The sequence below is a fragment of the Protobothrops mucrosquamatus genome, unplaced genomic scaffold, assembly GCF_001527695.2.
Source record: "Protobothrops mucrosquamatus isolate PMUCROS unplaced genomic scaffold, P.Mucros_1.0 scaffold1, whole genome shotgun sequence".
In the NCBI taxonomy this organism is placed as follows: Eukaryota; Metazoa; Chordata; class Lepidosauria; order Squamata; family Viperidae; genus Protobothrops; species Protobothrops mucrosquamatus.
In genome coordinates, this window is record NW_015386388.1 from 3965748 (window position 1) to 3990573 (window position 24826).

General features: G+C 36.7%; 1 protein-coding gene across 1 annotated transcript; it reads left to right on the forward strand.

Annotated features, from left to right (window-relative positions):
• On the forward strand, positions 1-22909 carry CDC6 (cell division cycle 6). Its single transcript, XM_015832274.1, has 12 exons — positions 1-7; positions 1643-1839; positions 3233-3490; positions 5629-5828; positions 7922-8097; positions 11599-11705; positions 12461-12600; positions 13124-13224; positions 18350-18414; positions 19932-20173; positions 21500-21640; positions 22823-22909. The coding sequence occupies exons 2-12, from the start codon at positions 1644-1646 to the stop codon at positions 22907-22909; spliced, it is 1713 nt and encodes a 570-aa protein (XP_015687760.1). The 5' UTR covers positions 1-7; position 1643.
• The last annotated feature ends 1917 nt before the right edge of the window (positions 22910-24826 follow it).

A 24826-nucleotide genomic window follows, 5' to 3' on the forward strand; every position in this document is an offset into this window, starting at 1 on the left:
GGAAGAGGTGAGCGAACGACGAGCGTGATCCGGTGTCCTAACTCGACAAGCTCCCAAGAATTCGGTTTGTGGTGGGTACTGGATCTCGGGGCAGTCAGGAAAGGGAGGTATAGAGATTGAGGAGGGGAACTTTTTATATGCGGGAAAGAATCAGCTGTCCAGCGCAAGATTTAAAACCTGAATATGCTGCCAGCGAGCCCGCGCCCGATATATTGGACGGTAGTTCCCGTTTCATAGCATTTTTTTTTAAATACTGGGTTTGGGGATAATTCTGTCAGAAAAGATAGAAGGCGTGGTAGAACGGAGAGGGCATAATGGAGAAGGCCGCGCTAAGGAACACGCGCCATTGAAGCCGATACCTTTCTCAGTAAACGCCTGGCATGTCTGCGCTTCCTTTCCGTCTAAGTGGCAGCGATTTGGGGAGGGCGATCCAAAATAAAAAAAAATATATCGTGGGATAGGAAGAGGCTAGTTGCCCGTTCCCTCATGCAACTTCTTCCGTGAAAAAGTAAGCCTTACTTAGCTAGATGGCCTCAGGGCATGTTGTTGCAACATCCGAGGCAAAGACCATGTTGGCTATAGATAGAGGGGGGGGGGGTGATCCGGAGAATACGAATTTTTAAAACTGCCCAACAGCCAAAGCTCTGGATTTACAATAAAACACTAAAATAATAAAAACGTGAACAATAAAATTCAAAATATAGGCATAATACAGACCAAATAGTTGCAAGGGGGACCAAAATTAATTAGCGTGAGAAAATAAAAAGGCCTTCATCTGGTGCAAAAAATAATATCAGTGTGGATGTCAATTGAACTACTCTTGGAAGGAAATTCCATAAATGGATTGCTACCACAGAAAAAGCTGTGCCCCTTTAGAGGCCCATCTCATTTCCTTTGTGAAAAGGCTTCATTTAACGGTTTTAATGTCTGGGTAAAAATATATATTGGAGAATTGAGAGTTTTAAAAGTTTATTTTGAAAGTCCAAGTGTTAGCATCCAGAACTATTCTGAAACCAAACTGCTGCTTCAATGGTTTAAAGATCAGAATTAAAATGGGAGAAATTTTTCTTGCTATTTTTCATTTAACTCATGCTGTCTAGTAGCGGATATATTTGTATGAAACCATATTTGGAAGTATTTCAACACTAGAGCTTGAACAAGCAATGGGACATGTTATGCATCTTTGTGATTGATAGATTTAATAAGTTGGCATCAATCAAAATTTAAAGCTAGGATGAGTGCATGTTTTCTGATAATGTTTAGGATTTTATTACATTTAACATTACAAAGGAAGTAAAGAATAAGGAAAGGATAAGCAAACAAGGGATGAAGAAACAAACTTTGGGTGCAAAATAATTGTAATTAAACTTGAGAACCAAGATACGCTCAGAAGAGTGGGACAAAAATAAAGATCCCCAAAACTCATGCAAAATCACTGGTGATTCCTTGGATATATCAATGTACTTTTACTGGTAACAGTATGGAAATGGTTGATCGCTGTCTTCTAGGATTGTTTTTTAATTTCTCAGTCTACTCTTGAGGTTTCATTCTGGTCTCCCTTTCAAGTAGCCAGGTTTGACACTTGTTTGAATTAAGACAAGTTTAGTTTGAATACTTTTTTTTTTTCTATGTTTGGTTCTAGTATGTTCATCATGCCCGGTACCAGGTCACAGTCCCAGAGCCAGAAGACTATAGACTTTCCAAAGCGAAAATCAGTTAGGACACTTCAGAAATCATTGGAGAAAAAGAAGGGTTCCCATCTAGATTCAGCAACATTACCAGTCTCTTTGTCATATTCGCCAAAACAGGTCTTGCCTCTCAGTCCCCGCAAACGCATAGGTAAGTTGTCTTTTCTTATACTTCCCAAATATCCTAGCATAATGTTGAATCATTATCTTAAAAATCATTTTCTTTAAAATTAAAGTAATAGAAAGGGTTGACAAACTGCAGGTAGTCCTTGACTTACAACTATTCATTTAGTGACCGTTTAAAATTACAATGGCGCTGAAAAAAATGACTTATGACTGTTGCAGATGTCATGTGATTTACATTTGGATGCTTGACACTTGGTTCATATTTATGATGGTTGCAGTGTCCTGGGGTCATGTGATCCCCTTTTGCAACCTTCTGACAAGCAAACTCAATGGGAAACCAGATTCACTTAATAACTGTTATTAATTTAACAACTGCAGTGATTCACTTAACAAATGTGACAAGAAAAGTAATAAAATGGGGCGAAGCTCACTTAACACATTTCTTACTTAGCAACATAAATTTTGGGCTCAATTGTCGTAAGTTGAGGACCACATATAATTACTTATAAATGGAAAATTTCCAAAATATATGAACCCAAAATATTCAAAGTTGAATATTAAAAATACTATGATTTTGCCAAATTGAATGGTGAGATTAGACAAATTATGCACTGAATTAAACTTGCCTATTCAATTCTTTGGCATTCTAAGTCTATAAAGGCACAGGCTATGACACAGTTATTTTTGTGGGGAATGTTAGGTCTTGTACTGTGTATAGATTTAAGCACATATGAAATAAAAATGCTAAATATCCTCTGATTAATGTTTACAACTATTAAGATTTGTTAGATTTATGTTCCATTTTTCCTCCTGGAGCTTAAGAGTATATGCATAGTTCCCACCTCCATTTTCCCCCTACCATAATAATCCTGTTAGACAGAGAGGAGCATACTGGCCCAAAGATACTCAATGAATTTTTGTATTTGAGTATGAAGTTGAACCTGTATCTTGCATATCCTAGTCCTGTATCCTAATGATTATAACAGAATGGCTTGCTCTTCTAGCTAACTCTTTGTTACTCAACTAAAAATTAGGAAACTAATTTATGCAAAATGAATTAACAAATCTCTTGGACAATACTGGAGAAAATTAGTTCTAATGACATTTCTATAAATAGACTTAATTACAAAGAATTGAGTTTCAACTTTTAAAAATTACAAATCCAAGTGTTTTGAACTTTACTATTGCAAGAGATTACCAACTAATGAATTAATAAGAGCGAATCATTAAAAAGTTCACAACAAAAGGTTTCCTTGAAACTCCACCCATTACCTCTGAGATAGTATTTTTTTAAAAGGCTTGAGTGTCTCAAAATGAGACTTTGAATAAAAGGACAACATTTTAAAGAAGTCACTTTGTGTAGATGTCTGAATTTCACCTATTAATTTCTACACTAGATACCTCTTTGTTTCCTCTAGGTGATGACAATCTCTGCAATGTTGCCCACTTGTTACCTTGTACCCCAACTAAACAGAGTAAAAAAGAAAACAGCTTTCCAGCAACTTCCCCCAGGGTCCGGACTTTACTCTTCAGTGAACATTCAGTCTCCAGGACTCCCACCAAGTGCAGCAGTTTGGTTCAGTCTCCAGTACAAAGGAGCCAAGAAACACCTACTACTATGCAGTGTTACTCTCTTAAAAAACAGCGAGTACGAACTCAACTGTTTAAGCCAGAAGGTATGTAACAAGGATGGACAGCTAGGACCTATTGTTTCAATTTGTCTTTTCCAGTAACTTTAGTATCAAAAAAAATTCCTTCAGCTCTATATTATTTTATTTCTTTATTTAGTAATTCCATTTATATAGCTGCCTATCTCAAAAAGGTGACTTGAGATTGTTAACAATTTTAAAAAAAACCAGCAAAAACCAAGAATGGGCAATCACCCACTATGATAAAAGCAAAAGACAGCAAACATCAGTACAAATTCAGTGCAAATGTTTTACAAAAAATAAATACAATACTAATATTAGCATATAATTTCTGTTATTGTATAGAATGGGAAGGCTAAGCATGACTCTATCACAAAGTAAATGAAATTTGAAGGTGATTTTATTTAGGAGCTAATACAATACTGTGAAAAAGATTTGAATTTCTGTTAAAAACTATAGTTGAATGAATTTATTTGAATCTTCTGCTTTGTAGTTCAGATGTGATTGCTAGAAGACTTGAAATTAAGTCTGCTACTCTTGGTCACCAATAATGTGTTCCTAAGGGACATTCCATTAACATCTGCCAAAGCACTGGGTGCTTCCAAAATGATATTTCTAAATTTTGTTTGAATTATTAAGTATTCTTTTCCTTGGCTGGCTAAAAAATGAGTTCTTTTTGACCTGTAACCAATCCATCATCCTGCTTTTCCTTTGCCAATATTTTTCTGACTCCTTTGTGGACCTGAGCATTCTCAGAAAAAGAAAAAAGGTGGGATGAAAATCCTGCTTTCCAGCTATCTCACCAAAAATAAAAGGAAATAAAGGAACTACTGTGAAAATAGTAACAAAAAGAATACTTTTCCAAGCTGAAATAGGTAGACTACTTTGAAAGGTTGAAAACAACAGGAGAATAAAGTATAAAAGGAAGATTTTTTTAATGGGTGGCTTGAAGGGAACTGAGGAGCCAGCAAATTAAAACTAGGAAAAAAGGATATGCATATGGTGGACGAATTAGAAGTGGTTATGTATGTGCATGGATTGGTAAGTGTGAAACAGAAGAAATGGGTTATTAGAATGGGAGAAGTTGTTTTGAGGGGATTGAATTTTAGAGCTTTATATTAGTATTGATATTGGTATTATATATGGAAGAAAACAATTTACTATTAATCTTCCTATTTATGAAAAGTATCCCTAGAAAAAAAATGGAAAATTCTATTTGGAAAAGGACATTTTGATAAGGTAAAGAAGATTTAATGTATAAACATATTTTCTTTGTTATTTTCTAACACATTTTTTTAAAAAAATACATTACAATCTTATATATAAATAAAAATGTAAATGTTCGTTTGTTCAAAATCTTAAATCTCCGAAAGTTCTTCACCGATTGCTTTGAAATTTTGACACAACGTTGCATTCGAATACGCGCGTGTTTTTATATACCTACTATTATAGATGTCAAACCTGTGACAGGTAAAAACATGCTTTTTTGAAAACCAGCACCATCTGTTGGACGTAAAAGCAACACACGCTACGATTTATATCTATATCTGCACAGACAATGGAACAACAAAAAATATTGTATACCCACAAGCATTGTGAAATTAAACATATTACAAACGTGCGCTTTCTCTTTTCTTTTCCATTTAACCAGACTCTGAACCACAGCAACGCGTGGCCGGGTACAGCTAATGTTGTAATAATAATTTGTGTGATTTTTTTTTCCCCAGGTCATTATGGTAGCCATTTTATTTTGGTGTTTATAAAGAGTTCCCCAAAAGCATAAGGTATCCACAAGGCCTAAATTCACTTCACCAAAAGTTAGAATGAATTTGCTGGGCATGCAACCAATTACTCTTCCTCATTGACCATATTTATTTATGGAATCATATGTCACCGATTTTACAGCTGCAGACAGTGTTAGAAAGTCAAGATAATATATTAATAATATGAAAGATAAAATGCAATATTTATTTTGCTTAATCTGATAAGAATGTGTAATTGAACAATCTATTTCATCATTAACAAGAACTCAGTTAAAAGTATATACAACTAATTTAGTAGCAAAACTTTACCTATTATAATTTCTTTTTCTAGAAATCAGAATGCTGTCATCTACTGTGTCAAGACATGTTTTTGTTTTATGGTAGCTGTTTATTTTAATGCAGGCACCTGTTATCAGCAGGCAAAGAGTCTTCTTCATACAGCTGTTCCAGACCAATTGCTTGCAAGGGAAAAAGAATCAGGTGTCCTGCAACAATTCCTCTTGGAACATGTCTGCAGGAAGAGGCCTGGAAGTCTTTATATATCTGGAGCCCCTGGCACTGGGAAAACTGCTTGCCTCAACAGAGCCTTGCTGGATTTGAAGGTAACTGCTGGATTTGACCATGGGTATTAAATGTTCTTGAGATCTTTCTTTGAAACAGAGTGCTTGAACAATTATTGCCTGCTGTGTTGCTGGTAATGTTATTGTGATAGTCATTTGAGGCCTGGGGAAACTTGATGGGTGGCAGAGATGGGGGAGGGGGAGGGGCTGCAACATTCCTGCAGTTGGTTGTAACTACCTTTTGTGGGGATTTTTATAATTTTGAATGGTCGCTAAATCAAAGTTTACCTGTATGCTGTCAATTTTGAGTCCTAAACGACACAAAACATGATTGAATGCAATGTTTGTATTTGCGTAAATAAAAAATAGCAATTTACACTTATTTATCCCAAAGGTAAGACCGGCCTCTACTTTTCTGGCCTTTCAATATAGTGTTAAGACCTGGCTTTGCCAATTGACATGGAGATTGAAGAATGATATGATATGATATGGGTGGCTGGTAATGTGAGGATGTGCTGTCTGCCTTTTTTAACTTGTAATATCTTATTTTAACTTTGTTCTTAACTCAGTTTTAACTCTGCTGTATTTGTGCTTTTATACCTCTTTTTATGTTTTATTCTAAACTACTTAGTCACTTAGGTGTGGTATTCGATGGATGTGATAAATAGATAACAGAGAGAGAGAGATTGAGATTGGTCTTTGCTCAACAATTCAGATTAATAGTAGTGTGATCACAAGTAGTCCTTGACTTACAACCACTCTTGTAACGGTTTGAAATTACAATGGCACTGAAAAAAGTAACTTATGACTATTTTTCATGACCATTGCAGCATCCTCAAGGTCACATGATCAAAATTCAGACATTTAGCAATTGGCATGACAGTTGCAGTGTCCTGGGGTCATATGATCACCTTTTGTGCCCTTCTGACAAGCAAAGTCAATGAGAAAGCCAGATTCACTTAACAATCATGTTAGTAACTTAACTTCAGTGATTCATTTAACTATGGCAAGAAAAGTCGTAAAATAGGGCAAAATTCATTTTAAAAAGCTTGCTTAGCATCGGAAATTTTGTGCTCAATTGTGGTCATAAGTCAAAGACTAACTGTATGGGACTGCAACATGCATTCCATTCAAATTGGAGGATTGATGGCGAAGGTTAATACCCCTTGTTTTACTGTTAATAATAGGGAAACAATTATTTGTTCTTTGCCTCCCCTTCTAATGTCTAGGAGCTGAAAAAAAGGCTCCCTGGACTTTACCAGCCATGCAAAGAGCAAAAATCATGTGTAACTTGTTAGCCTTGATAGTGTAGTTGTATAGAAGCATAGGGCTGGAAGAGATCTTGGAGATCTTCCAGTCCAACCGCCTCCCAAGACAGGAATCCTTATACCATCCTGAACAAATGGTTGTCCAGTCTTTTCTTGAAAACTTCCAGCAATGGAGCACCCACAACTCTAGGAGGGAAGCTGTTCCATTGATTAATATTCTAAAATAATAAATTATATTCTAGAATAAACTCTATTCTAAATTCATTTTCTATTATATTTAATTATATATAGAATATTATATAATTGAATATATATAAATTATATAAATATAAATAAAATTAAATATTGTTATATTTAATTATATTACATAGAATATCAATATTTTAAATTCATTTTTTGTTTAAGCCTCTCAGATAAATTTTATTGATTTGATCATGAGCAGGAGGAATAAAATATACTGTACGTATTGCCTATTTAATGCAATTGAGTATTTTTATGGCTTTATTTATGGCTTGTCGCATGTTTCTTTCTCAAAGGAAGACTTTGTGAACAGGAGGCTTTTCCTAAAATATTTAGGATGTTGCAGTTTAAATAAAGAGAACAGTTGTGTGTTCTCTTTATTTCTCAATCAATTTCAACTTCTTGCGGGGGAAAAAAAGATATCACAAAGTTGGAATTGATTGATTGAAATTTTTAGTCCCACCCAGTTGCCGTTACCACCGCAGCTATGCCCACCCAATGGGCCACACCCACCCAATGGGCCACACCCACCCATCATCCGATGGGTTGCAATTTGGGCACTCGGTCTCTAAAAGGTTCGCCATCACTAGTCTAGGTAGTGATCAAACTTTTCCGCCTTCCTTACAGACAGAACTCACTGGGATTCAGATCACAGTCTTAAATTGCATGGCCTTAAGGAGCTCCCAAGCTGTCTTCCCAGCAATTGCTGAACAGTTGGGCCTGGCTGGAGCTGCCAAAGCAGCCAAAGGTGATGTCATCAGAAAGCTGGAGAAACGGTTGACATCAGAAAGTGCATCGATGGCGTGAGTATAAGATTTTTTATGGGAGAAGTTTTTTTTTTTTTAAATTATCAATTGGAAATAGGGATGGGATTAGTCATGAATTTATGCTGTGTATGGAAAAACAGCATATTTGGTTGTTTTGGGATTCTAATTTATATGAGAGCATCACAGAATCCCTGTTTGCTTCACAGAAAAAAGTAGCTTGCCAAACTCCAGTGAGCAAATGGCATTTTCTCACCAGAGATGGACTAGTCTGGCTAATAATAATTTGAATGAAATGTTCTGGGGTTAGAGCAGTGGTGGCGAACCTATGGCACGCATGCCAGAGGCGGCACTCAGAGCCCTCTCTGTGGGCACGCTCGCCGTGCCCCGGAGATGGCAACTGTCCCTCTTCAACCAGCCGCCCACTAACTCGCCAAGGTCCCACATGGCTGGATGCATCCCAGCACCCATGCGCTTGCTGGCTTCTGTGTGCAGGGGCCAATGGTATCAGGCAGCAGCCGCCTCGGCCCCTGCCTCACCTTGCCCTGTGACAATGGCACCCCCGCCCTGCCTTGTCTCACCCCACAGGACGAGCCTCCTGCCCACCGTCCCACCTGCCAGAGATCCCCTGGATCTCCCCCAACCCTGCCCGGCCCCCACAGGCGTCCCTCCTCACGAGCAACATTGAAGTGATCACGCCCACCTTGGTCACACCCACCCAATCTGCCATGACCGCCACAGCCACACCCACCTGGCACCCGGCAATAAATAAGTGGGTTTTGGGTTGCAGTTTGGGCACTCAGTCTCTAAAAGGTTCGCCATCACTGGGTTAGAGTAATCTTTATAGGAGAATTACATACCTTTCCTATTGTCTTCTCCCTATAATTCCTCCCTGTAAATATATTTAGTTATTTAAGTATGTTCAAGATTTAATAAACTGAACTAATTGGTCCATGGAAATTGGATTTTTTTCTCAGATTAAGCCATTTGACAGCATTATTATTGTAGTAATAACAATTGAACCCAGGGAAAGCATTGTAGAAATAAATGCTGAACAGTAGGATCTCTAATAATGGAGATATATATAATATAATTATTATAATTATCCTCACGTAGGCTGATTGGTACTTGGGAGAGTTGTTCAACTCACAGAGCCTAAGTATTTTGACCAGATGTTTTGAAGGTGTGCTATGAATTTATTCTCAGGACTATATCTAAGCCTCAATCATTCAGGGCTTGCCCTTGATTAGCATTAAATGAGTGGATGCAGCGCTTGATACATTGAAACTTTTATTTTTGCCTTTGTTTTAAATATATATATATATTGTTGTTTTAGTTAATTTTGAAAAATATACTGACCCAGATTTTTTAGAACCAGCTTTTAAAACAGTCTTGGAGAGACTGTTGGGAGAAATAATTGTTTCCTATATAATACAATCTTCAATTTATGAGTTTGAGAGAATAACTTCTCTGGAAATGAATTTATTAAAATGCTGGAGATGGTATAAAATAAAGAGATCAATTAAAATATGCTATAAGCTAAGAAACAAGCAAAAAATTACGCAATTAAATTTAGATTAAATAGCTAGGATTCTATAGCATTGAAAATCTAAGAACTGCCTTTATCATAATTCTGAAAAGGGTAACAGAAAATAAAATACTACCTTTTTAAAGAGAGACTTCCACAATATGGGTCATATTGCTGAAGAGGTCTTTTTTCACATAACCTATAACCATACATTTTTAGATGTGGGATAGAAATAAGATGCCTTTTTTAACCAGATTGTTGGTTTGTCTAGCACAACATGACAGATTTCTGCCCTACCTTTTAAAAAATGTGATGAACCTGAAAGTTTCTAAATGCGGTCACTATTCTTTAAACCAATTTTTTCTTCTACTTTACCCAGAGATGTCAAGGAGTAACATAAAAGCTTTTGATTGCACCTTTCCCCCCCCCCCCAATGAATAATGAAAATAACAAGCAGGTATATATGGAAGGAGGCAGTCCTTCAAGTATCTTGTCCTTTCATAGGGCAAAACTTGCATCTTGCATTTTACTCATAAAAACTTGAAGTCAGTGAATTTGCTCCAATAGTAGGTTGTTCGAGCTGTTAGAGCAAATTCATTGCTCCACTTTTTATACTATAAAAACATACTCCCCAAAGCAATCTAACTGCAATATTATATGTCAGTTACAGTTTTGAATACTTATGAAGGTCACAGTGTTAAGTGATGTAAATAAGAGGTAATTAAAACACAAATCACAGTTGAAAGCACAGATGGTGCAACAATTGAAAATGGGGCTGGGCAGAGGCATTCCTGACCATTGCTAACAGTCTGACCTTTCAGGATCAGTGCCAATTGCGAGAACACTATCTAATTATTTTCCTAGTACTTCAAGCTTATTGGAAAATCAAAGAGTGGAGTTCTGTTCCCAGAGGAGGATATTTGGGATTAGCCATGGCAGCTATCCAGCTCCACACCCACATATCAGTCAGGAGAACTGCCAGCACCAATAGCTAGAAAATTCTCCAGAGCATTCACAAATTCTTCCAAAGCCATTGATCTCCAAAGACAGACTAAATTAATGGTTCACCAGACCAGTGCAGAGGTTTTATGTTTCAATAAATGTAAGCACTATTAATAATGTTCATGTAAAATCGTTTTCACCACAGACTGTTAAGCAGGCTGAAACTAAACATTGAATCAGGTCTTGACTCTGAAAACACACTGTGTTGTATATGAACTAATTCAGACAAATTTTTGCTTGAAAACAATGAACTCTTGAATTATTTCAGATGGTATTACCTTGGTTTGAATTTTCCCAAAGCAAGGAAATTAGAGTGATGAGTTTTGAAGCAGCCTGTAACAATTCAGGCAAGAAGCTAGTGGATCAGAGGGTTCCCAATATTTAACCTGTTGGCCACACAGCATTCAATAGAAGACCTTTCCACTGAATCTTGTATTTTGTTATCCTCAAAAGCCTAGTGAATATAATTAGTCAAGCCAATTCCTTTGCCCTTATATAACCATATTTTATTCAAATGACAGTTCAGTTTCTTTATCCAGAATAAAATCTCAGAGTATAACTTATTTTTCTTAATTGATATTAAGCAGCAACATTTTATGATCTAGTGCAGGGGTGTCAAACTGCCGGCCTGTGGGCTGGACGCATCACAAGGAAACCGCGCCCACCCCGTTACTGGCAATGGGGGGAAAGTTCCGATACGTCGCGCAACATCACGTGACGTCGTGAGTTTGACATGTCTGATCTAGTGGATTTTCCTAGAATATTTATGAATCCATGGGCTTATATACTAAACTATGTGCTTTTTAAAACAAAAAACATTTTATTCAATTTTCTGGAAGTTGGGAACCTTGCAAGTACCTCAGTCCACTCATTATCTAAAGGTACTACCTGCAGCTAAAGGATATTTTGTTAAAATAATTTGAATGTTTTATTCTTTGTTTATTGTTACATTTGCATATTCTTTTCTCTGGGAAGGTAGTACTCAGTCTTGATGTTTTTCATCCTTGCAGTTTGGTTGTATTAGATGAGATGGATCAGTTGGATAGCAAGGGACAAGATGTTCTCTATACAATATTTGAGTGGCCTTCCCTTCCCAACTCTCGGCTCATTCTCATTGGTGAGTATTAGAGATGTTAAAGCTTTAGCTTGATAGTTTAAGAAGAAGAGTGTTACTATACTTTTTTTGGGGGGGGGGGGGAATGCCTAGCCAAGTGCTGGGTATTTTCCAAAGTCTAATTTTGCCCACTATTGATTTCAGTGCCTTTCTTCTGCTACTTGTCCATGTTGACTCTTGCTTAACTGTGCTGTTATAGTTCATGCCACCTTCCTTCTCAACTACTGGAAAGGAAAGAAAAAGATATACTTAAGTTAGAAGCAGAAAGAATAGAAGATTTTCAGAGAATGTGGATCTGTGATTATATTCTGTCTCTCCCTCTGTTAGAATTGTGCATTCCCACTGATCTGCTAAGTAGAAGAATCTTTAATTAATTGCTTATCTGAAAGATATATAGCATTCTAAGGGAAATAGGAACTAACTAGGCCAGTCCTCAATGCAGCATGTAGGACCATCTATCCAAGCCCTAAATTTAACAAACTTTTCATTGTGCAAAATAAAAAGCACAAAGTAGGGTGTTGAGAAAATAGGAAATACTTTCCTTCTGAACTTACTTGTGCATTTACTTAGAACCAATAAAGATGGCATTAGAGGTGAGTTGTACATAGCTCACAATAGCAGGTACCAGATAAGTACTGTAAAAGTATGGTTGCTCCAGTGTTTTAAAAGAAAGATTCTTTCAATTATTAAAGAAGCTATGGGTAGGATGGAATGTTTGTTTGTTGGATATAAACGAGATTTGTTTGTTTGTTTGGTAGGAATAGCTAATGCTTTGGATCTCACTGATCGCATCCTACCTCGCCTGCAGACCCGACCTATGTGCAGGCCACAGCTGCTAAACTTTCCCCCATACAGCAAAGATCAGCTGGCTTCTATTCTCCAGGAACGCTTGAAGAAGGTAATATCTCAGCGGCCTGGTTCAAAAATTACTGTCTTGGCCCTAAACATCTTATAGAAGGAATAAGCTGCATTTATCTTTGATGTCACTTGGAGAACTGTTATTTGAATTTCTCAGCATCCTTTGCTTTGCATTAGGACAGGGGTGTCAAACTGCCGACCCCTGGATCAGACGCGTCACACAGAAGCCGCGCCCACCCCATTGCCAGCAATGGCAAAACAATCCCAATACGTCACGCGACGTCATGTGACATCGCAGGTTTGACATATCTATATTAGGAGCTCCTTCAGTTTCTTTGCAGCAGAGAACACATTAGTTAATTTGTTGGGCTAATCCCTAATGGCAAAAAGTAAGGTAGGAAGTTAAATGATTAAGGATATTAATTTGAGCAGAATGAGAGGTTCTGAACTAAGTATAAGGATTGCTTCCTATACATGGCCAGATCACGTCTTTTTTCTCTCCAAAAATGTAGGACACCATTACTTTTATTAACTACCATGTTTTCTCTTCTTTATTCCTTTAGGTGTCAGGGGAGCAGGTGTTGGACAACGCTGCTATCCAGTTCTGTGCTAGAAAAGTCTCTGCCTTCTCTGGGGATGCCCGCAAAGCACTGGACATCTGCAGGTGACAAATATATAGTGAACTAAATTCCAAGCTAATTACTGGGTGTGGGACGTGATTTAAAGCTTTATTGTGGTGTTTGGTCCCCCTGCCTGAGAGGGGGGAGAGTCAGAACTCTCCTGTCTTTGTGCGATAGGGGAGGGTGGTGCCTCCTGGCTGTGCTAATGTCTGGAAATGTTTACAGCCCATTACCTATGAAGGGTGAGAGGAATTGGTCCTCCTGCAGCGATTATAGATTGGTTAATTACATTTAGATTGCAAAAGGCTCTCATTAACAGCTCTCAAGCAGACATCTTTATGGTGCTTGGAAATGTTATCTTTTCCCTCACAAGAGAGTTTATCAGAGTTGTCTTCCATCTTCCTTGATCTCGGTTAGACATTTGTTGGGTGTCCCTTTTTATGTTTGCTCAAACGCAGAGCAAATACACCTACTTTAATATGTATGCATTTACTTATTTATTTATGTCAGTCAGTTTAGAAGTCCTAATGATTCTGGGTGGCTTAGAGTTAAAAAAGTAAGAACGTTACAATTTAAAAAATCATAGGTGTCCTGAAGACAGGGGCTCAACCATCAACCTATCTCAAGGTCTAGGAGAAAAGCCAGGTCTTCAATAACTTTGATAATTGAATGTCGTTAGGGTAGGAGCAATGCAGATTTTGGGAATTTTACAGTATAGAAACTCAGTGGAGTTTTCACACAGCCACTTTGGGAGAATTCTAATCTAGATCTTTGCATTAGGGTTTAGATATTTACAGCATTTGAAAAGCACAGAAAGCATATTACAGTATATGTTAACCCAATAACCGAAAGCAAAAGTCACATGCAGCTTAATCCAGACTGTGAGAAAAGTACAGAAGCAAAGCATGTGTGCTAGGATGCCATTCTAAGAGGGCCAGGAGAACAGGCTGCAGATGACTGTCTTGAGTAAGCCAAGCTGCTGGAATGTTCTGCGGTTGTTCCCTTATCTTTATAGGGAAAATGGCCTCTTGAGACCTCTAACAGTAAGAGTCAAAATGTGAAGCCACATGATCCATATAATATATTTTGATTTGATTTCATTTAAGGAGTTCACAGAGACCTTGCTGAATTATACAGCTTGTGTCTTGATCCTGAAAAAAATTATTCAGATATGCTAATAAATATTATATGCAAATAAATATTACTACATGTTTCTGTTTTATATAGTTCACTATTGATCCTGCCCCCTTTTCTTTTGCTAGCCCCTGAGCTATGCAAATCCTTTCGAACTCCATTAGATATCTACCTTTATCATCTTTGAGGAGGTTCATTAAAAGTGATTTTAATATACAAGACCTTTATAATTTAGTTTCCTGATACATCGTTTTCATGCAGAAGATTCTTGTAGGAGTTTTTCCTTAACTGGATTATATTTTATTTCTCTTAGTTAAAAACTACAGCAGTAAACATAAAATAATTTACACTTAGGATCTAGAGGAGGCAATGATAACTTTAATACTAACGCAAAATCAGCATTAAAAGTTAATTGGTCCTAAAGCAGTCTTTAGAAGAAGCAGAAATACAATTAAAGTTTATGTTAAACCAATTCAGTGAAAGACAGTTGATGCTCATCTAGCTGACATTATGCATTTGAGTTAAGCAAATGCTTTCAGACCAATCTTGGTACCTTAAAGAATGCCATTCTAAAGCTTTACTTGTTCATTCTAGTTGAAGGAAAGATAGGCTGTTTGCTTAATTTGCTTTTGGGGGGGGTTATGTTTTGTTTTTGGGTTTTGTTCTGTTATCTGTATTTTGTTTGCTTTATTTAGCTGTATGATGCATTGTCAGAAAAAAAATACTTAATTTTATTAAACAAATTCACTAATGAAAATTTAAACATACCTGGTTCCATTTCAAAATAGTTCTTTGTTCCAGAATTGTCAACAAACGTTTGGATCTGAAACTTAAGCTTTGGTTTAGCTATGAATAAATGTCAGCTTATACACAGAATAAATCCTGATTCCATCTACCCATGTGGTGCCCAGATTAGACATAGGTTAGCACAGAGGGTCAAAATCTGCCTCTGGCACTGCTTCCAATATAACAAATAGAGCGTTCATCTCATTAACATGCAAGATAGTAATGAATTCCCATTAATGGGCCATGCATGCTATACTAGATCTTCTTTCATTATAGCATACTTACACAGTTTCTCCCTTGTGACTTGAGAGCTACTTTAGAGTACTGAGGTGAAAAGGCAAGATCAAGAACTGGTATAAGTAAGAGTAACATTCACTATGAGAAGGCTAGGCTGGTACAGGTTTCTTGTACCAATAATAAATGCCATAGCACTTTATTAGACTTTCAGCTGGTTGGTCAAGCCCAAAATCAATTCATGAATTAGCTAAAGTGGGTTGTGTCATGGCAATAATGGTTATATTTCTTCTGTTGCTTTTAATTTTGTTATTATTATTTTTAAATGGGAACTGTAATAGGAAAGAAGAGAGGAATTATGTAGAAATACATAGATACAGAAAGGGAGTAAGTGAGAAGAAATTCTTTAAAAATGAAGAATTGAATAGTTTGCTGTTAAACAGTCTCTTAATGGTTGAAGATTTTCTTCAAATCACAGGATTTTAGGCAACCCAATCAACCATTCTTGTTTAACTCATCTGCTCTTGAAGGAGGATCTCAATGTATATCACACTTGTCAAATGTTTGCCTAGCTTTTCACAACAAATCTAATTGGAAGCAGATTTTTATGCAGGTGTTGTTTTTTTTAAAGAATTCTGAATTTCATCTGGTGGGAGAACGGAATGAGAGCCAGGAGAGCTACAGCCAGTGAGCTTGCAGATCAGGGAGGCCCAGCATGTCCAGCAACCATTGAGGGGCCTACAGCAGCAGAGGGCATCACCACCCCCTGCAGTCCCCCTGCAGACTTGCTTTGCATTGTTGACAATGTTTTCACTTCCCAGAAAGCCTATAACGATCCTATTTCTTTCATCTTAAATATAACTTTCCAAAATGTAACTTTTCTGTGAAATATTTGCCCCTTAACCAAAGTAAAAATTTAAATCCTCACTACCTCATGTGCCGATCACACAATTTCTATTTCTTTGAATATTTCTAAAGTTGAAGTGAAAGCTGAATTTGGCAACATATTGACTGTTGTAACCCCAGTCTATCCCCACCCAAAATAAAATTAAGGACAATTTCTGAAAAATGTCAAGGGTAATACTGACAGGATAATCTCGTGTTAGGGATAATCACAAAAGTAGACAGTTCAATTTATTTAATAGATTTGTTTACTCAAAGAAGAGTAGCTAAAATGAAAAAGGTTGTCAGAGAGGGATCATTCTTTAACCTTAAATAATTATCTGTTAAAGCTGTTATTTCCCTGTAGTAAAAAATGATTGACTTCAGGCATCTGTGGGCAGTGTGGGTGGTTAGAAAATTAAGATGGTGACTGGGACCATCTTCATGCTCCATAAAAAGGGGTGGGGCTTTGATTGTGCAATTGCAGCCACCATCTTGACTTTTTAAATTTCCCTGTGGAACCTCCCTGTAATAAACTTTCCTTGTTCACAAGATGTTGCTGCCACATGAAACTAAATCCAGACAGAATATGGAGATGAGCATTGTTTGTACTGAAAATCAAAGACGCCTCTTATTGCATGCTTCATATAGATTTCTGTTGTTAAGGAAGTCAAGAGAATTGACATTAAAGAGTTCAAAAATGACACATAAATTGGAAAAGTATCTCTTTCTCTCCTCTTTACAGGGCAGTTTAAAAATATATAAAATAATACAATGTATTAAACACTAAGTAGGTGGGGCCTACTTAAATGTCTAAAAATATACTAAGTGTATCTTCTACAAAGTTCTGGTCAATGAATAGGGCAATAGCAAAGATGGGATATTATCTTGTGTCCTTGGACTTTTTGGTAGCATCTAGTTGACCAGTGGACTAGATGAATTACTCTATTGAATCAGAAGGCAACTTTGCAGACCTGTTTTGAGTGCTATCCTTGAAAAGTGGGCAAGCCCAATTTCCCATTGTTTTTATAAGGGCTAATGTTTTTGAAGCAGTTAATTGGTGTCTTATGCAAAGCATTTATTTTACCCCTAGAATCCCCCAAAGTGGGAAACAAAACCTGCTTAGCACTCCATTCTAAAATGTTTAATGTTGTAAGCTACCTAGAGTCACCTCAAGGTGAGATAGGCAGCAAATAAATGAATAAAATAATGTAAACATAAACTAGAAGCCTGAGGCATGCCATTACTGTTGCTTTACATGAAAGTCAGTCTTCTGTCCAAAATGATGCAGACATGGTAAGCTTCTAGAAGGTTCCTTTTAAAATCTTTACTTGGATCCCTTTGAGAGTCTATCTATGATTGCCTTATTCTGTTCTCTTCCTTTAATCTACTATTGGTGCAACTTTATTAAAAGTGGTGCACCAAAAAAAGGCACTTTGAAGAAGATATAACCATTTGAGAAAGCAATCAAGATTTATAAAGAAAGGAAAAAGAAAATCCCTAACGTTTATAGACACTGCATAGGCATCACAATACAATGACTTGGTGTATGAAATGTCATCAGCAGGAAGCTTTCCTGTTGTGAGCTTAGTTAATTCTGCTGTTGGACCTCCCGTGACTCCCTTTTTGTATTGCATTTGATAAGCTATTTGCACATTTGTGTAAAATCCCCATTTTTTTAGATAATAGGAATTGAGTTTACGCTTTCTCATTAAAATAAATAAATACTCCAGATAAGGGGGGATAGCTTCTTGTGCTAATTGGCTTTGGAGTTGGACGTTTTTTCTTCTGAGCTTGTTTAAATCCCAGTTAAGGCTGGATGGGTGTTAAAGTGATGGTAATGGATGCTATGATCTGATAGCAAGAACAAACAGCAGATATCTTCCCTGTATGCCCTACATTAAGTGGGCAGCTAAAGGAATGTAAGTAATACAATTGGTTGTAACTTGTCTGTTTTGCACTTAAGCTGAAACAGCTGGAAGTGATTTCTGAATCTTGGCAGAATGCCTTCATATGTGCTAGAATGGTGGTTTGGTCAACACATCAATTATGTGAGACAATCTGGAGTGGCACATTGCTGTATTGGGGATAAAGTTCTAATACCATGATCTAAAATACTATCTTCATCTTTAGGAGGGCCGTTGAAATTGTGGAGTCAGATGTGAAGACCCAAGCTATACTTAAACAAATGCCTGCCTGTAAGTAGATTTTTCTCATTCTCTACTTTATGCAGCTCATGTACTTCTATGCAATAGTACTAGGTTTCCTTAAGTGTTTTCCTGATCTAGTTTGGCACCATTTCTTCGAGAAAGAAAGTTTAAATCATGCTGGGGGAATGGAAATGATTGTAAAGTTGGCTGACACAAATGTATTTTCTCTTCCCCTATTACAAAAACGGCCCTGTTGAAGACACTGAACTTGTTCCCTCTCTTCTATATCTGATCCTAAATGTAAGGAACATTAGAAAAGCACATATGAAGTAGTACTACATGCATGCTTCTTCCAAACAGCTACATACAGGCTAAAAATTTGTATCTTAAGGTTTATGAACAGTGATAGTGGTGTATAGAGGTTTGTATTGACCCATCTTGAACTTTAAACCAATACTTTTAAAGTTTAGCAATGTTACAGTGTATGGATTTTAACTACCAGAATTTCCTAGCCAGCATGCAAAATCCACACATCTTAGTGTTGCTGAGGAATCCTGCCAAAACATTTGCTGTAACCATTTGGATATACAACTTGATTGAGCAGGAAAGGGATCTTGCAATTGGTGCAAATGGCAGTTTGATATATAGCTACTGTGGAAAAAGGCAAGTTCCATGTTAGGATTCATTAAGAAGATAATTGAAAGTAAAGTTGGTAATGCTTTAATATAGAACTCTACTGAGACTTTACTTGGAATAATGTGGTACCAGTTATCTCAACAAAACCTCAAAAAAGGCAAAGTTGGAACTAGAAAAGGGGACAATTGGAAATGTTTACCTGCTAGAGCTGCTCTCAGATTAAGAAAAACAGCATCATATGCTGTTTAGCTTAGAATGAAAGAGAATAAGGGGAGATCTGCTAGAGATATATAAAATCATTCATCATGACTGGCAATTGGCTTCCTTCCTCAAGCACAGCATTGGTATTTGGGGCTTTTCATGGATAACAAAAAGTGGAGACATTCAGGACCAATAATAATGCAGCCCTGAGTTAAATCATAAAAATCTCTGCCATTAGATGTGACATCTCTTTAGATACTTTAAAAAGATCAAATAGATTCAAGGATAATTGGACCCTTAATATTTTCCATTGATGCATGTTTATTTACTGACTCTTGAATTAAGATGCCATATCATCAATACTAACAGCTGGGAGTAATTGTGAACGTCTTGATTCCACCTGATTTAAGCAGAGTATGGCATAGACTACTGGATGAAGTATGTTTAACATGGTTCTTCATGGTTGATCAAAATCAAACACTGCATGTTTGACTAATGCATGATCTGAAACCACACGATGCAACAATGCTGGTAAAATTAAGCAGGTCTAGATCTTTAGTGAGACAGTGTCTGGGAATCCCAAATATGGCTTGCTGAATTTTTTCAAATGAGATAGAAAGTAATCAAAATGCATATATGTGTCATTTGTACATTTCAAGAATTACATGGGTTAAGTTGCAGTTTTTACATATGAATAATGGATTTTCCATCTTGTACTTTCTGACCAGCTGATTCCAGTCCTGTGTCCTCAATCAAATCTCATTCCAAACCAGCTGCAGACTCTGCAGTGCCCAAACAAGTGGGCCTGCGTCATGTCTCCCAAGTGATCTCTGATGTATATGGTGACCGGATGGCAACCGGTAACAGTTACGGTGATGCTTCTTCCTTCCCACTACAACAAAAGATTTTAGTCTGTTCTCTGTTGCTCTTAGCCAAGCAACAGAATATCAAAGAAATTAACCTAGGAAAGGTGAGTGTATTGATCCTTCATTGCTACTCTCCTATAGTACTTTTATTTAGTGCTGCTTCATTCTGCTTCACCCGGATCTCATGAGGAATGAATGTGAAATAATTTTAATATTGGTTAATGTAATATTTTTATGCAAAATTCGCATTCTGAAAGTTCTAGAATAAAGTGATACGCAAATTCGTGAAGCGTTCCATATTTTTTAATAAAAAAAGGAAGAAAAAAAAAAGATTGCTACTCTCTGCCTCTTCGTATCCTGTACCTTTAAAAAAAAAAAAAAAAGATATTGAGAATAAATAATAATTCTCTGTTTACTTAGGAAATAATGTCTCCAATCCTCCCTGGTCTGAATGAAAAATAATTGCATGAAATATAGGACTATGTGCAATACAAGTAGTCCTTGTCCTATGAACACAATTAGGACTAGAATTTATGTTGCTAAGCAGGGCAGTTGTTAAATGAATCAGGCCTGATTTTACAATCTTCTTTGCCATGATTGTTAAGCAAATCACTATAATCATTAAGTAAATCATGCAGTCATTAAGCAAATCCGTTTTCTCTCATTGATTTTGCTTGTTGGAGGCTGGCTGGGAAGGTTGCAAATCACAATCATGATCTCGGGGTGCTGCAACTGTTATAAACACATGCCAGTTGCCAAGCACCTGGATTTTGGTCACATGTCTTTGCAGATGCTGTAATAGTTCTAAGTGTGAGGATCAATTGTAAGTCATTGCCAATGTAACTTTGAACAAATGATTGTAAGTTAAGCACTACCTCTACAGTACATGAGTTATATATAAATTACCTACTATTCCCATTCTATTACCTTCTCATGGCATTTGAAAAGTGGAGGAGGGAATAGTTTGTTCTATGCAATAGTTCCGAATTTTTGTAGTAGAACAATATAGTTGCCTGAATTCCAAATTCCTCCAAAATTATAGGTGCTTCTATTCCATAGGAACAAATGCTGAAACTAGTTGGGGCAATTATTTGTTCACTGTTTCTAGTAAAATTATACTTAAGTGGGATTTAGCGTAAACTGAATTTTTTGCAATATATCTTATTAGGGATTTCTAAATCTCTTTCCATGGCCACTCTTTTCTTTAAAAAGTAAAAATATAGTAACTATACCAAATATAGAACTATGTTAGCAAGTGCTTTGGCTGGGCACTTTGGCTTATGATTATAAAGAACATATTTTAGTTAAAAGCTACAATAATGGAACAAAATGAAGCTAGGATGAGTGAGCTTTGTTGTATCTACTAATCTCTCTGTGTTATTGTATTGAATAATAATAACTGGAACTTATTAAACCTTCCCTATTTCTAGCTGCATGAAGCTTACAGCAGAATTTGTCAGAAACAGAAAGTAGGACCTGTTGGCCAATCGGAATGCCTCTCACTCTCAGCTCTTTTGGAATCAAGGGGCATTGTAGGACTCAAAAAGGCTAAAGAAGCACGGCTGTCTAAGGTATTTCTCCGTGTTGGCTGGGAGAGTAGTTTAATCACATGCTCTTCCTTGGCTGAAAGATCTAAGATTAATGTACAAATTTTCCATTCTCTATTGCTTTTTAGAGGAAACCCTTTGAGTGGTTGGCTTTTACTCTATTATAATAATGATGATAACAGGGAGCGATAAAAATTGGCCAGTGATTCTTGTCTTGGCTTTCCTAGGAAAATGTACTATCTAGAGTTCTTTAGTGCCTGAAAGATCTCTGCTGCACCTGGGAATTTTTTTTCTTTAGATGCAGCCATCTTAAATGTCTTTGCTATATGAACAGAATAGGTGTATCAGCCCTCCTTTCTTATGTTTCTGTGACACTTCCTCAGGGTACAACTTTTTTTTTGTTCATATCTGTTCTTTGCAGAACTGTAGAAACAATAAACAAAGAGGAAACAGAGTTCAATTACTTTCTCACCAGAGCAGTTGGAACTGCATGTGTAACATCAATCATTCTTGCCTATATTGGAAGAGCTGCCCGAAGTTCAGACATATCACAATGTATTTGATTGGTTGTCATAGTTGTGCTCTATCCTTCTTGAAATTTGCCTATTTTTCCAAAGCCTAGTACTTTCTGGAATGTAAATTAAATACTCTATAATGAGGAAGCTAAAGTGCAACATTGTGGTGATTAATTCATGCTAATGCTTGGAATTCTGCTATGGGAGATAATTCTGATTTGAAATGTTGTGGATTTTGAACCATAGAGAAGTTGCACAACTAAAAAAACTGGTTAATAATCTATCTTCCCCCACTTCTTGTTTCTGCTTGTATTCATCTAAATTTTTGCAATTAGAGAAAAGGGGAATGCAGATATTTGAGGCATTTGGGTAGAATCTTCTCTTCATTCTATCCCTCTTTTTTCAATGTTAACTCTATGGGAACTGGCAGTGGAAATTGTATGGCAGATTGATGATTCTTGTAACAATTATAATATTTCTGTTCTTGTAAAGTGGTTGGAAATCAGCATATGCTGGAAGTTGGATGCTTCAGTGACAACTTGATAGCAGAACTTTTTTCTTCTATATAGATTAAAGGGAAAGTTAGAAATTACCAATGCCTAAAGTTTAATCTTGATATTGTACACATGGGCAATCATGGATACTCAGCTATGTCCAAGTAACAGATTCATGTTTGTTTTTCTTCCACCAGGTCTTTCTGAAAATAGAAGAGAAGGATGTGGAACATGCTCTCAAAGATGGAATCTTGGTTGGAAGCATTTTGGCTGGGGGACTTTAAAACTGTTGCTTTGCTCACTTGTACAACCCTTTGCCTCATACATCTATTAACTTTAGGAACAGACTTCATCGAGACATACAAAGAGGTGCAATCTTCGGAATATTTGGACCATTGGCTTTATTATTTTTAAACAATGTCAGTATTAAAAAAAATTGCCCTGTTTTCAAGGATTTTAAAACTTTTTACCCTTTGACAATGCATCACTCTTCCTTCCCATTTGGAGATTTATTCTTGAATACCAGAAATATTTTCCCCTCTTTCCCAGCCGCAGTGCAATCAACCTTTTCTCTGCTGTCCCTTCCATCTACACATATGGAACTGCCAGTGTGATATTTGCCTCCGTGATTAACAGCAGAGATGAAAAGGAATGAAAGATGTCAGTAAGAGAGTCCATTTGCAGACACAGCCATTAATGTAGCAATAGAAAATAAGAATGCAGTAGCTTGAGTTCTTTTGAAGTTGGGCTGTTTCAATGAAGTAAATGTCATCCATACTGAGGCTTAGCCTCTTAAGAGTTGCAAAGGGGCTTAGCCATACACACAGAAACGCACACACCCCTGAGGGCTCTTGAACATCTTAACATTACTGAACTATGGCTACAATCCTAGCAGTAAAACTGGTTTTAGACCTGGAGCAAAGAATCAATTTTATTTCTGGGCCATTTCTTTTGAAAAGCTGAATTAATTAAATAGCTTAATGATCTTGTATTAATCTAATTTTTTTACTAAGCACAGTGTGGATTTCTGAATTGGAATCCATTTGTTTGCATGCATATATGTGAATGACCAGGATTGGTTTGTTTTAACTGAAAAGCCATTTATTTTTACATATCGTCTCCACTGATTAACTTAGAATTGTTCTGATTTATTGAAATATGTGTAACCAGATGTTTTTAACAGTTGCAATTATTTGCTATTACTTTAATTTATAGATTAAAATAGTCAATCTTGCAATTTTGAAGTTTAGGATATATACTTAGTTCAATCATTTACATTGTTTAGCTATTTTCATTAGAGTTGGAGATGTGTTATAGCTTTCTGGTTTGGTGGGGATGTATACATATCCCATTAATTGTGGGCTTGTCTTATGCTCAGTTTTAAATATACTTGGAATTTGTATATCTAATGCATACTAGCTTGTTCCAGATTATGCATACGTTAGCATCTTTCACTATTCTCTTGGACTTTGGAAGAGTACCTACTACATTGGGACATGCAATTCTGTAACTAATATAGTGGTTAAATTTTAGCCAAAATTGTAGTGTTATTAAAGAGCTGGGGGCTTTCAGTTTAATTTGTGTTCTCCCCTAAATTTTTATACTCCCTAATTTTCATAAAGCTGCTCAAGTGGCCACAGCAAGAGATGTATTACATGCATTTTTTGGCATTTACATTTTATAGCCTCCTTGTTCAGTTATGTTGGAATGGGATGACTTGATCCATCTGCATCCCTGATGGCTGACTCCTGTAAACCACAATGGCATCAGATGTTAAAAAATCCATGACAGTGTTAAGAGAAACCAGCTTAGCCCCATAAAACAAAGGGAGATTTTGTGGTTGTCTTTCCTGGCCACTAACTGTGAGTGGTTAACCATTGCAATATATCCAATAGAAAAATGCTGAAGCCTACTAACATAAAATAAAAGGTTAACTTATAAGATTCTCAAGTTCTAATTGACAAACTATTGTCTACAGGATTTGGAGAACCAAGATTAATCTTTGGACTTCTAAGGCTATCAAAGCACACTGCGTATATAAGCCAGCTTTCAAAGAGTTAATGGCCTAGAGCAGCCACAGCTAATAGAAAGCAGACTTTAGAAAGAATTGGGAGCAGATGGGCAGCTGGATTTTAAATCATATTTTTCTTCCTGCTAGGACCTTGAAAATGATACAGTACTCATTACAGCATGTGTGCCTA

Coding starts and splice junctions, on each gene's coding strand:
- CDC6 (XM_015832274.1), top strand. CDS start 1,644: ATGTTCATCATGCCCGGTACCAGGTCACAGTCCCAGAGCCAGAAGACT. Junction 18,415..19,931: donor ACTTAAACAAATGCCTGCCT/GTAAGTAGATTT, acceptor CTTTCTGACCAG/CTGATTCCAGTCCTGTGTCC. Junction 21,641..22,822: donor AAGAAGCACGGCTGTCTAAG/GTATTTCTCCGT, acceptor TTCTTCCACCAG/GTCTTTCTGAAAATAGAAGA.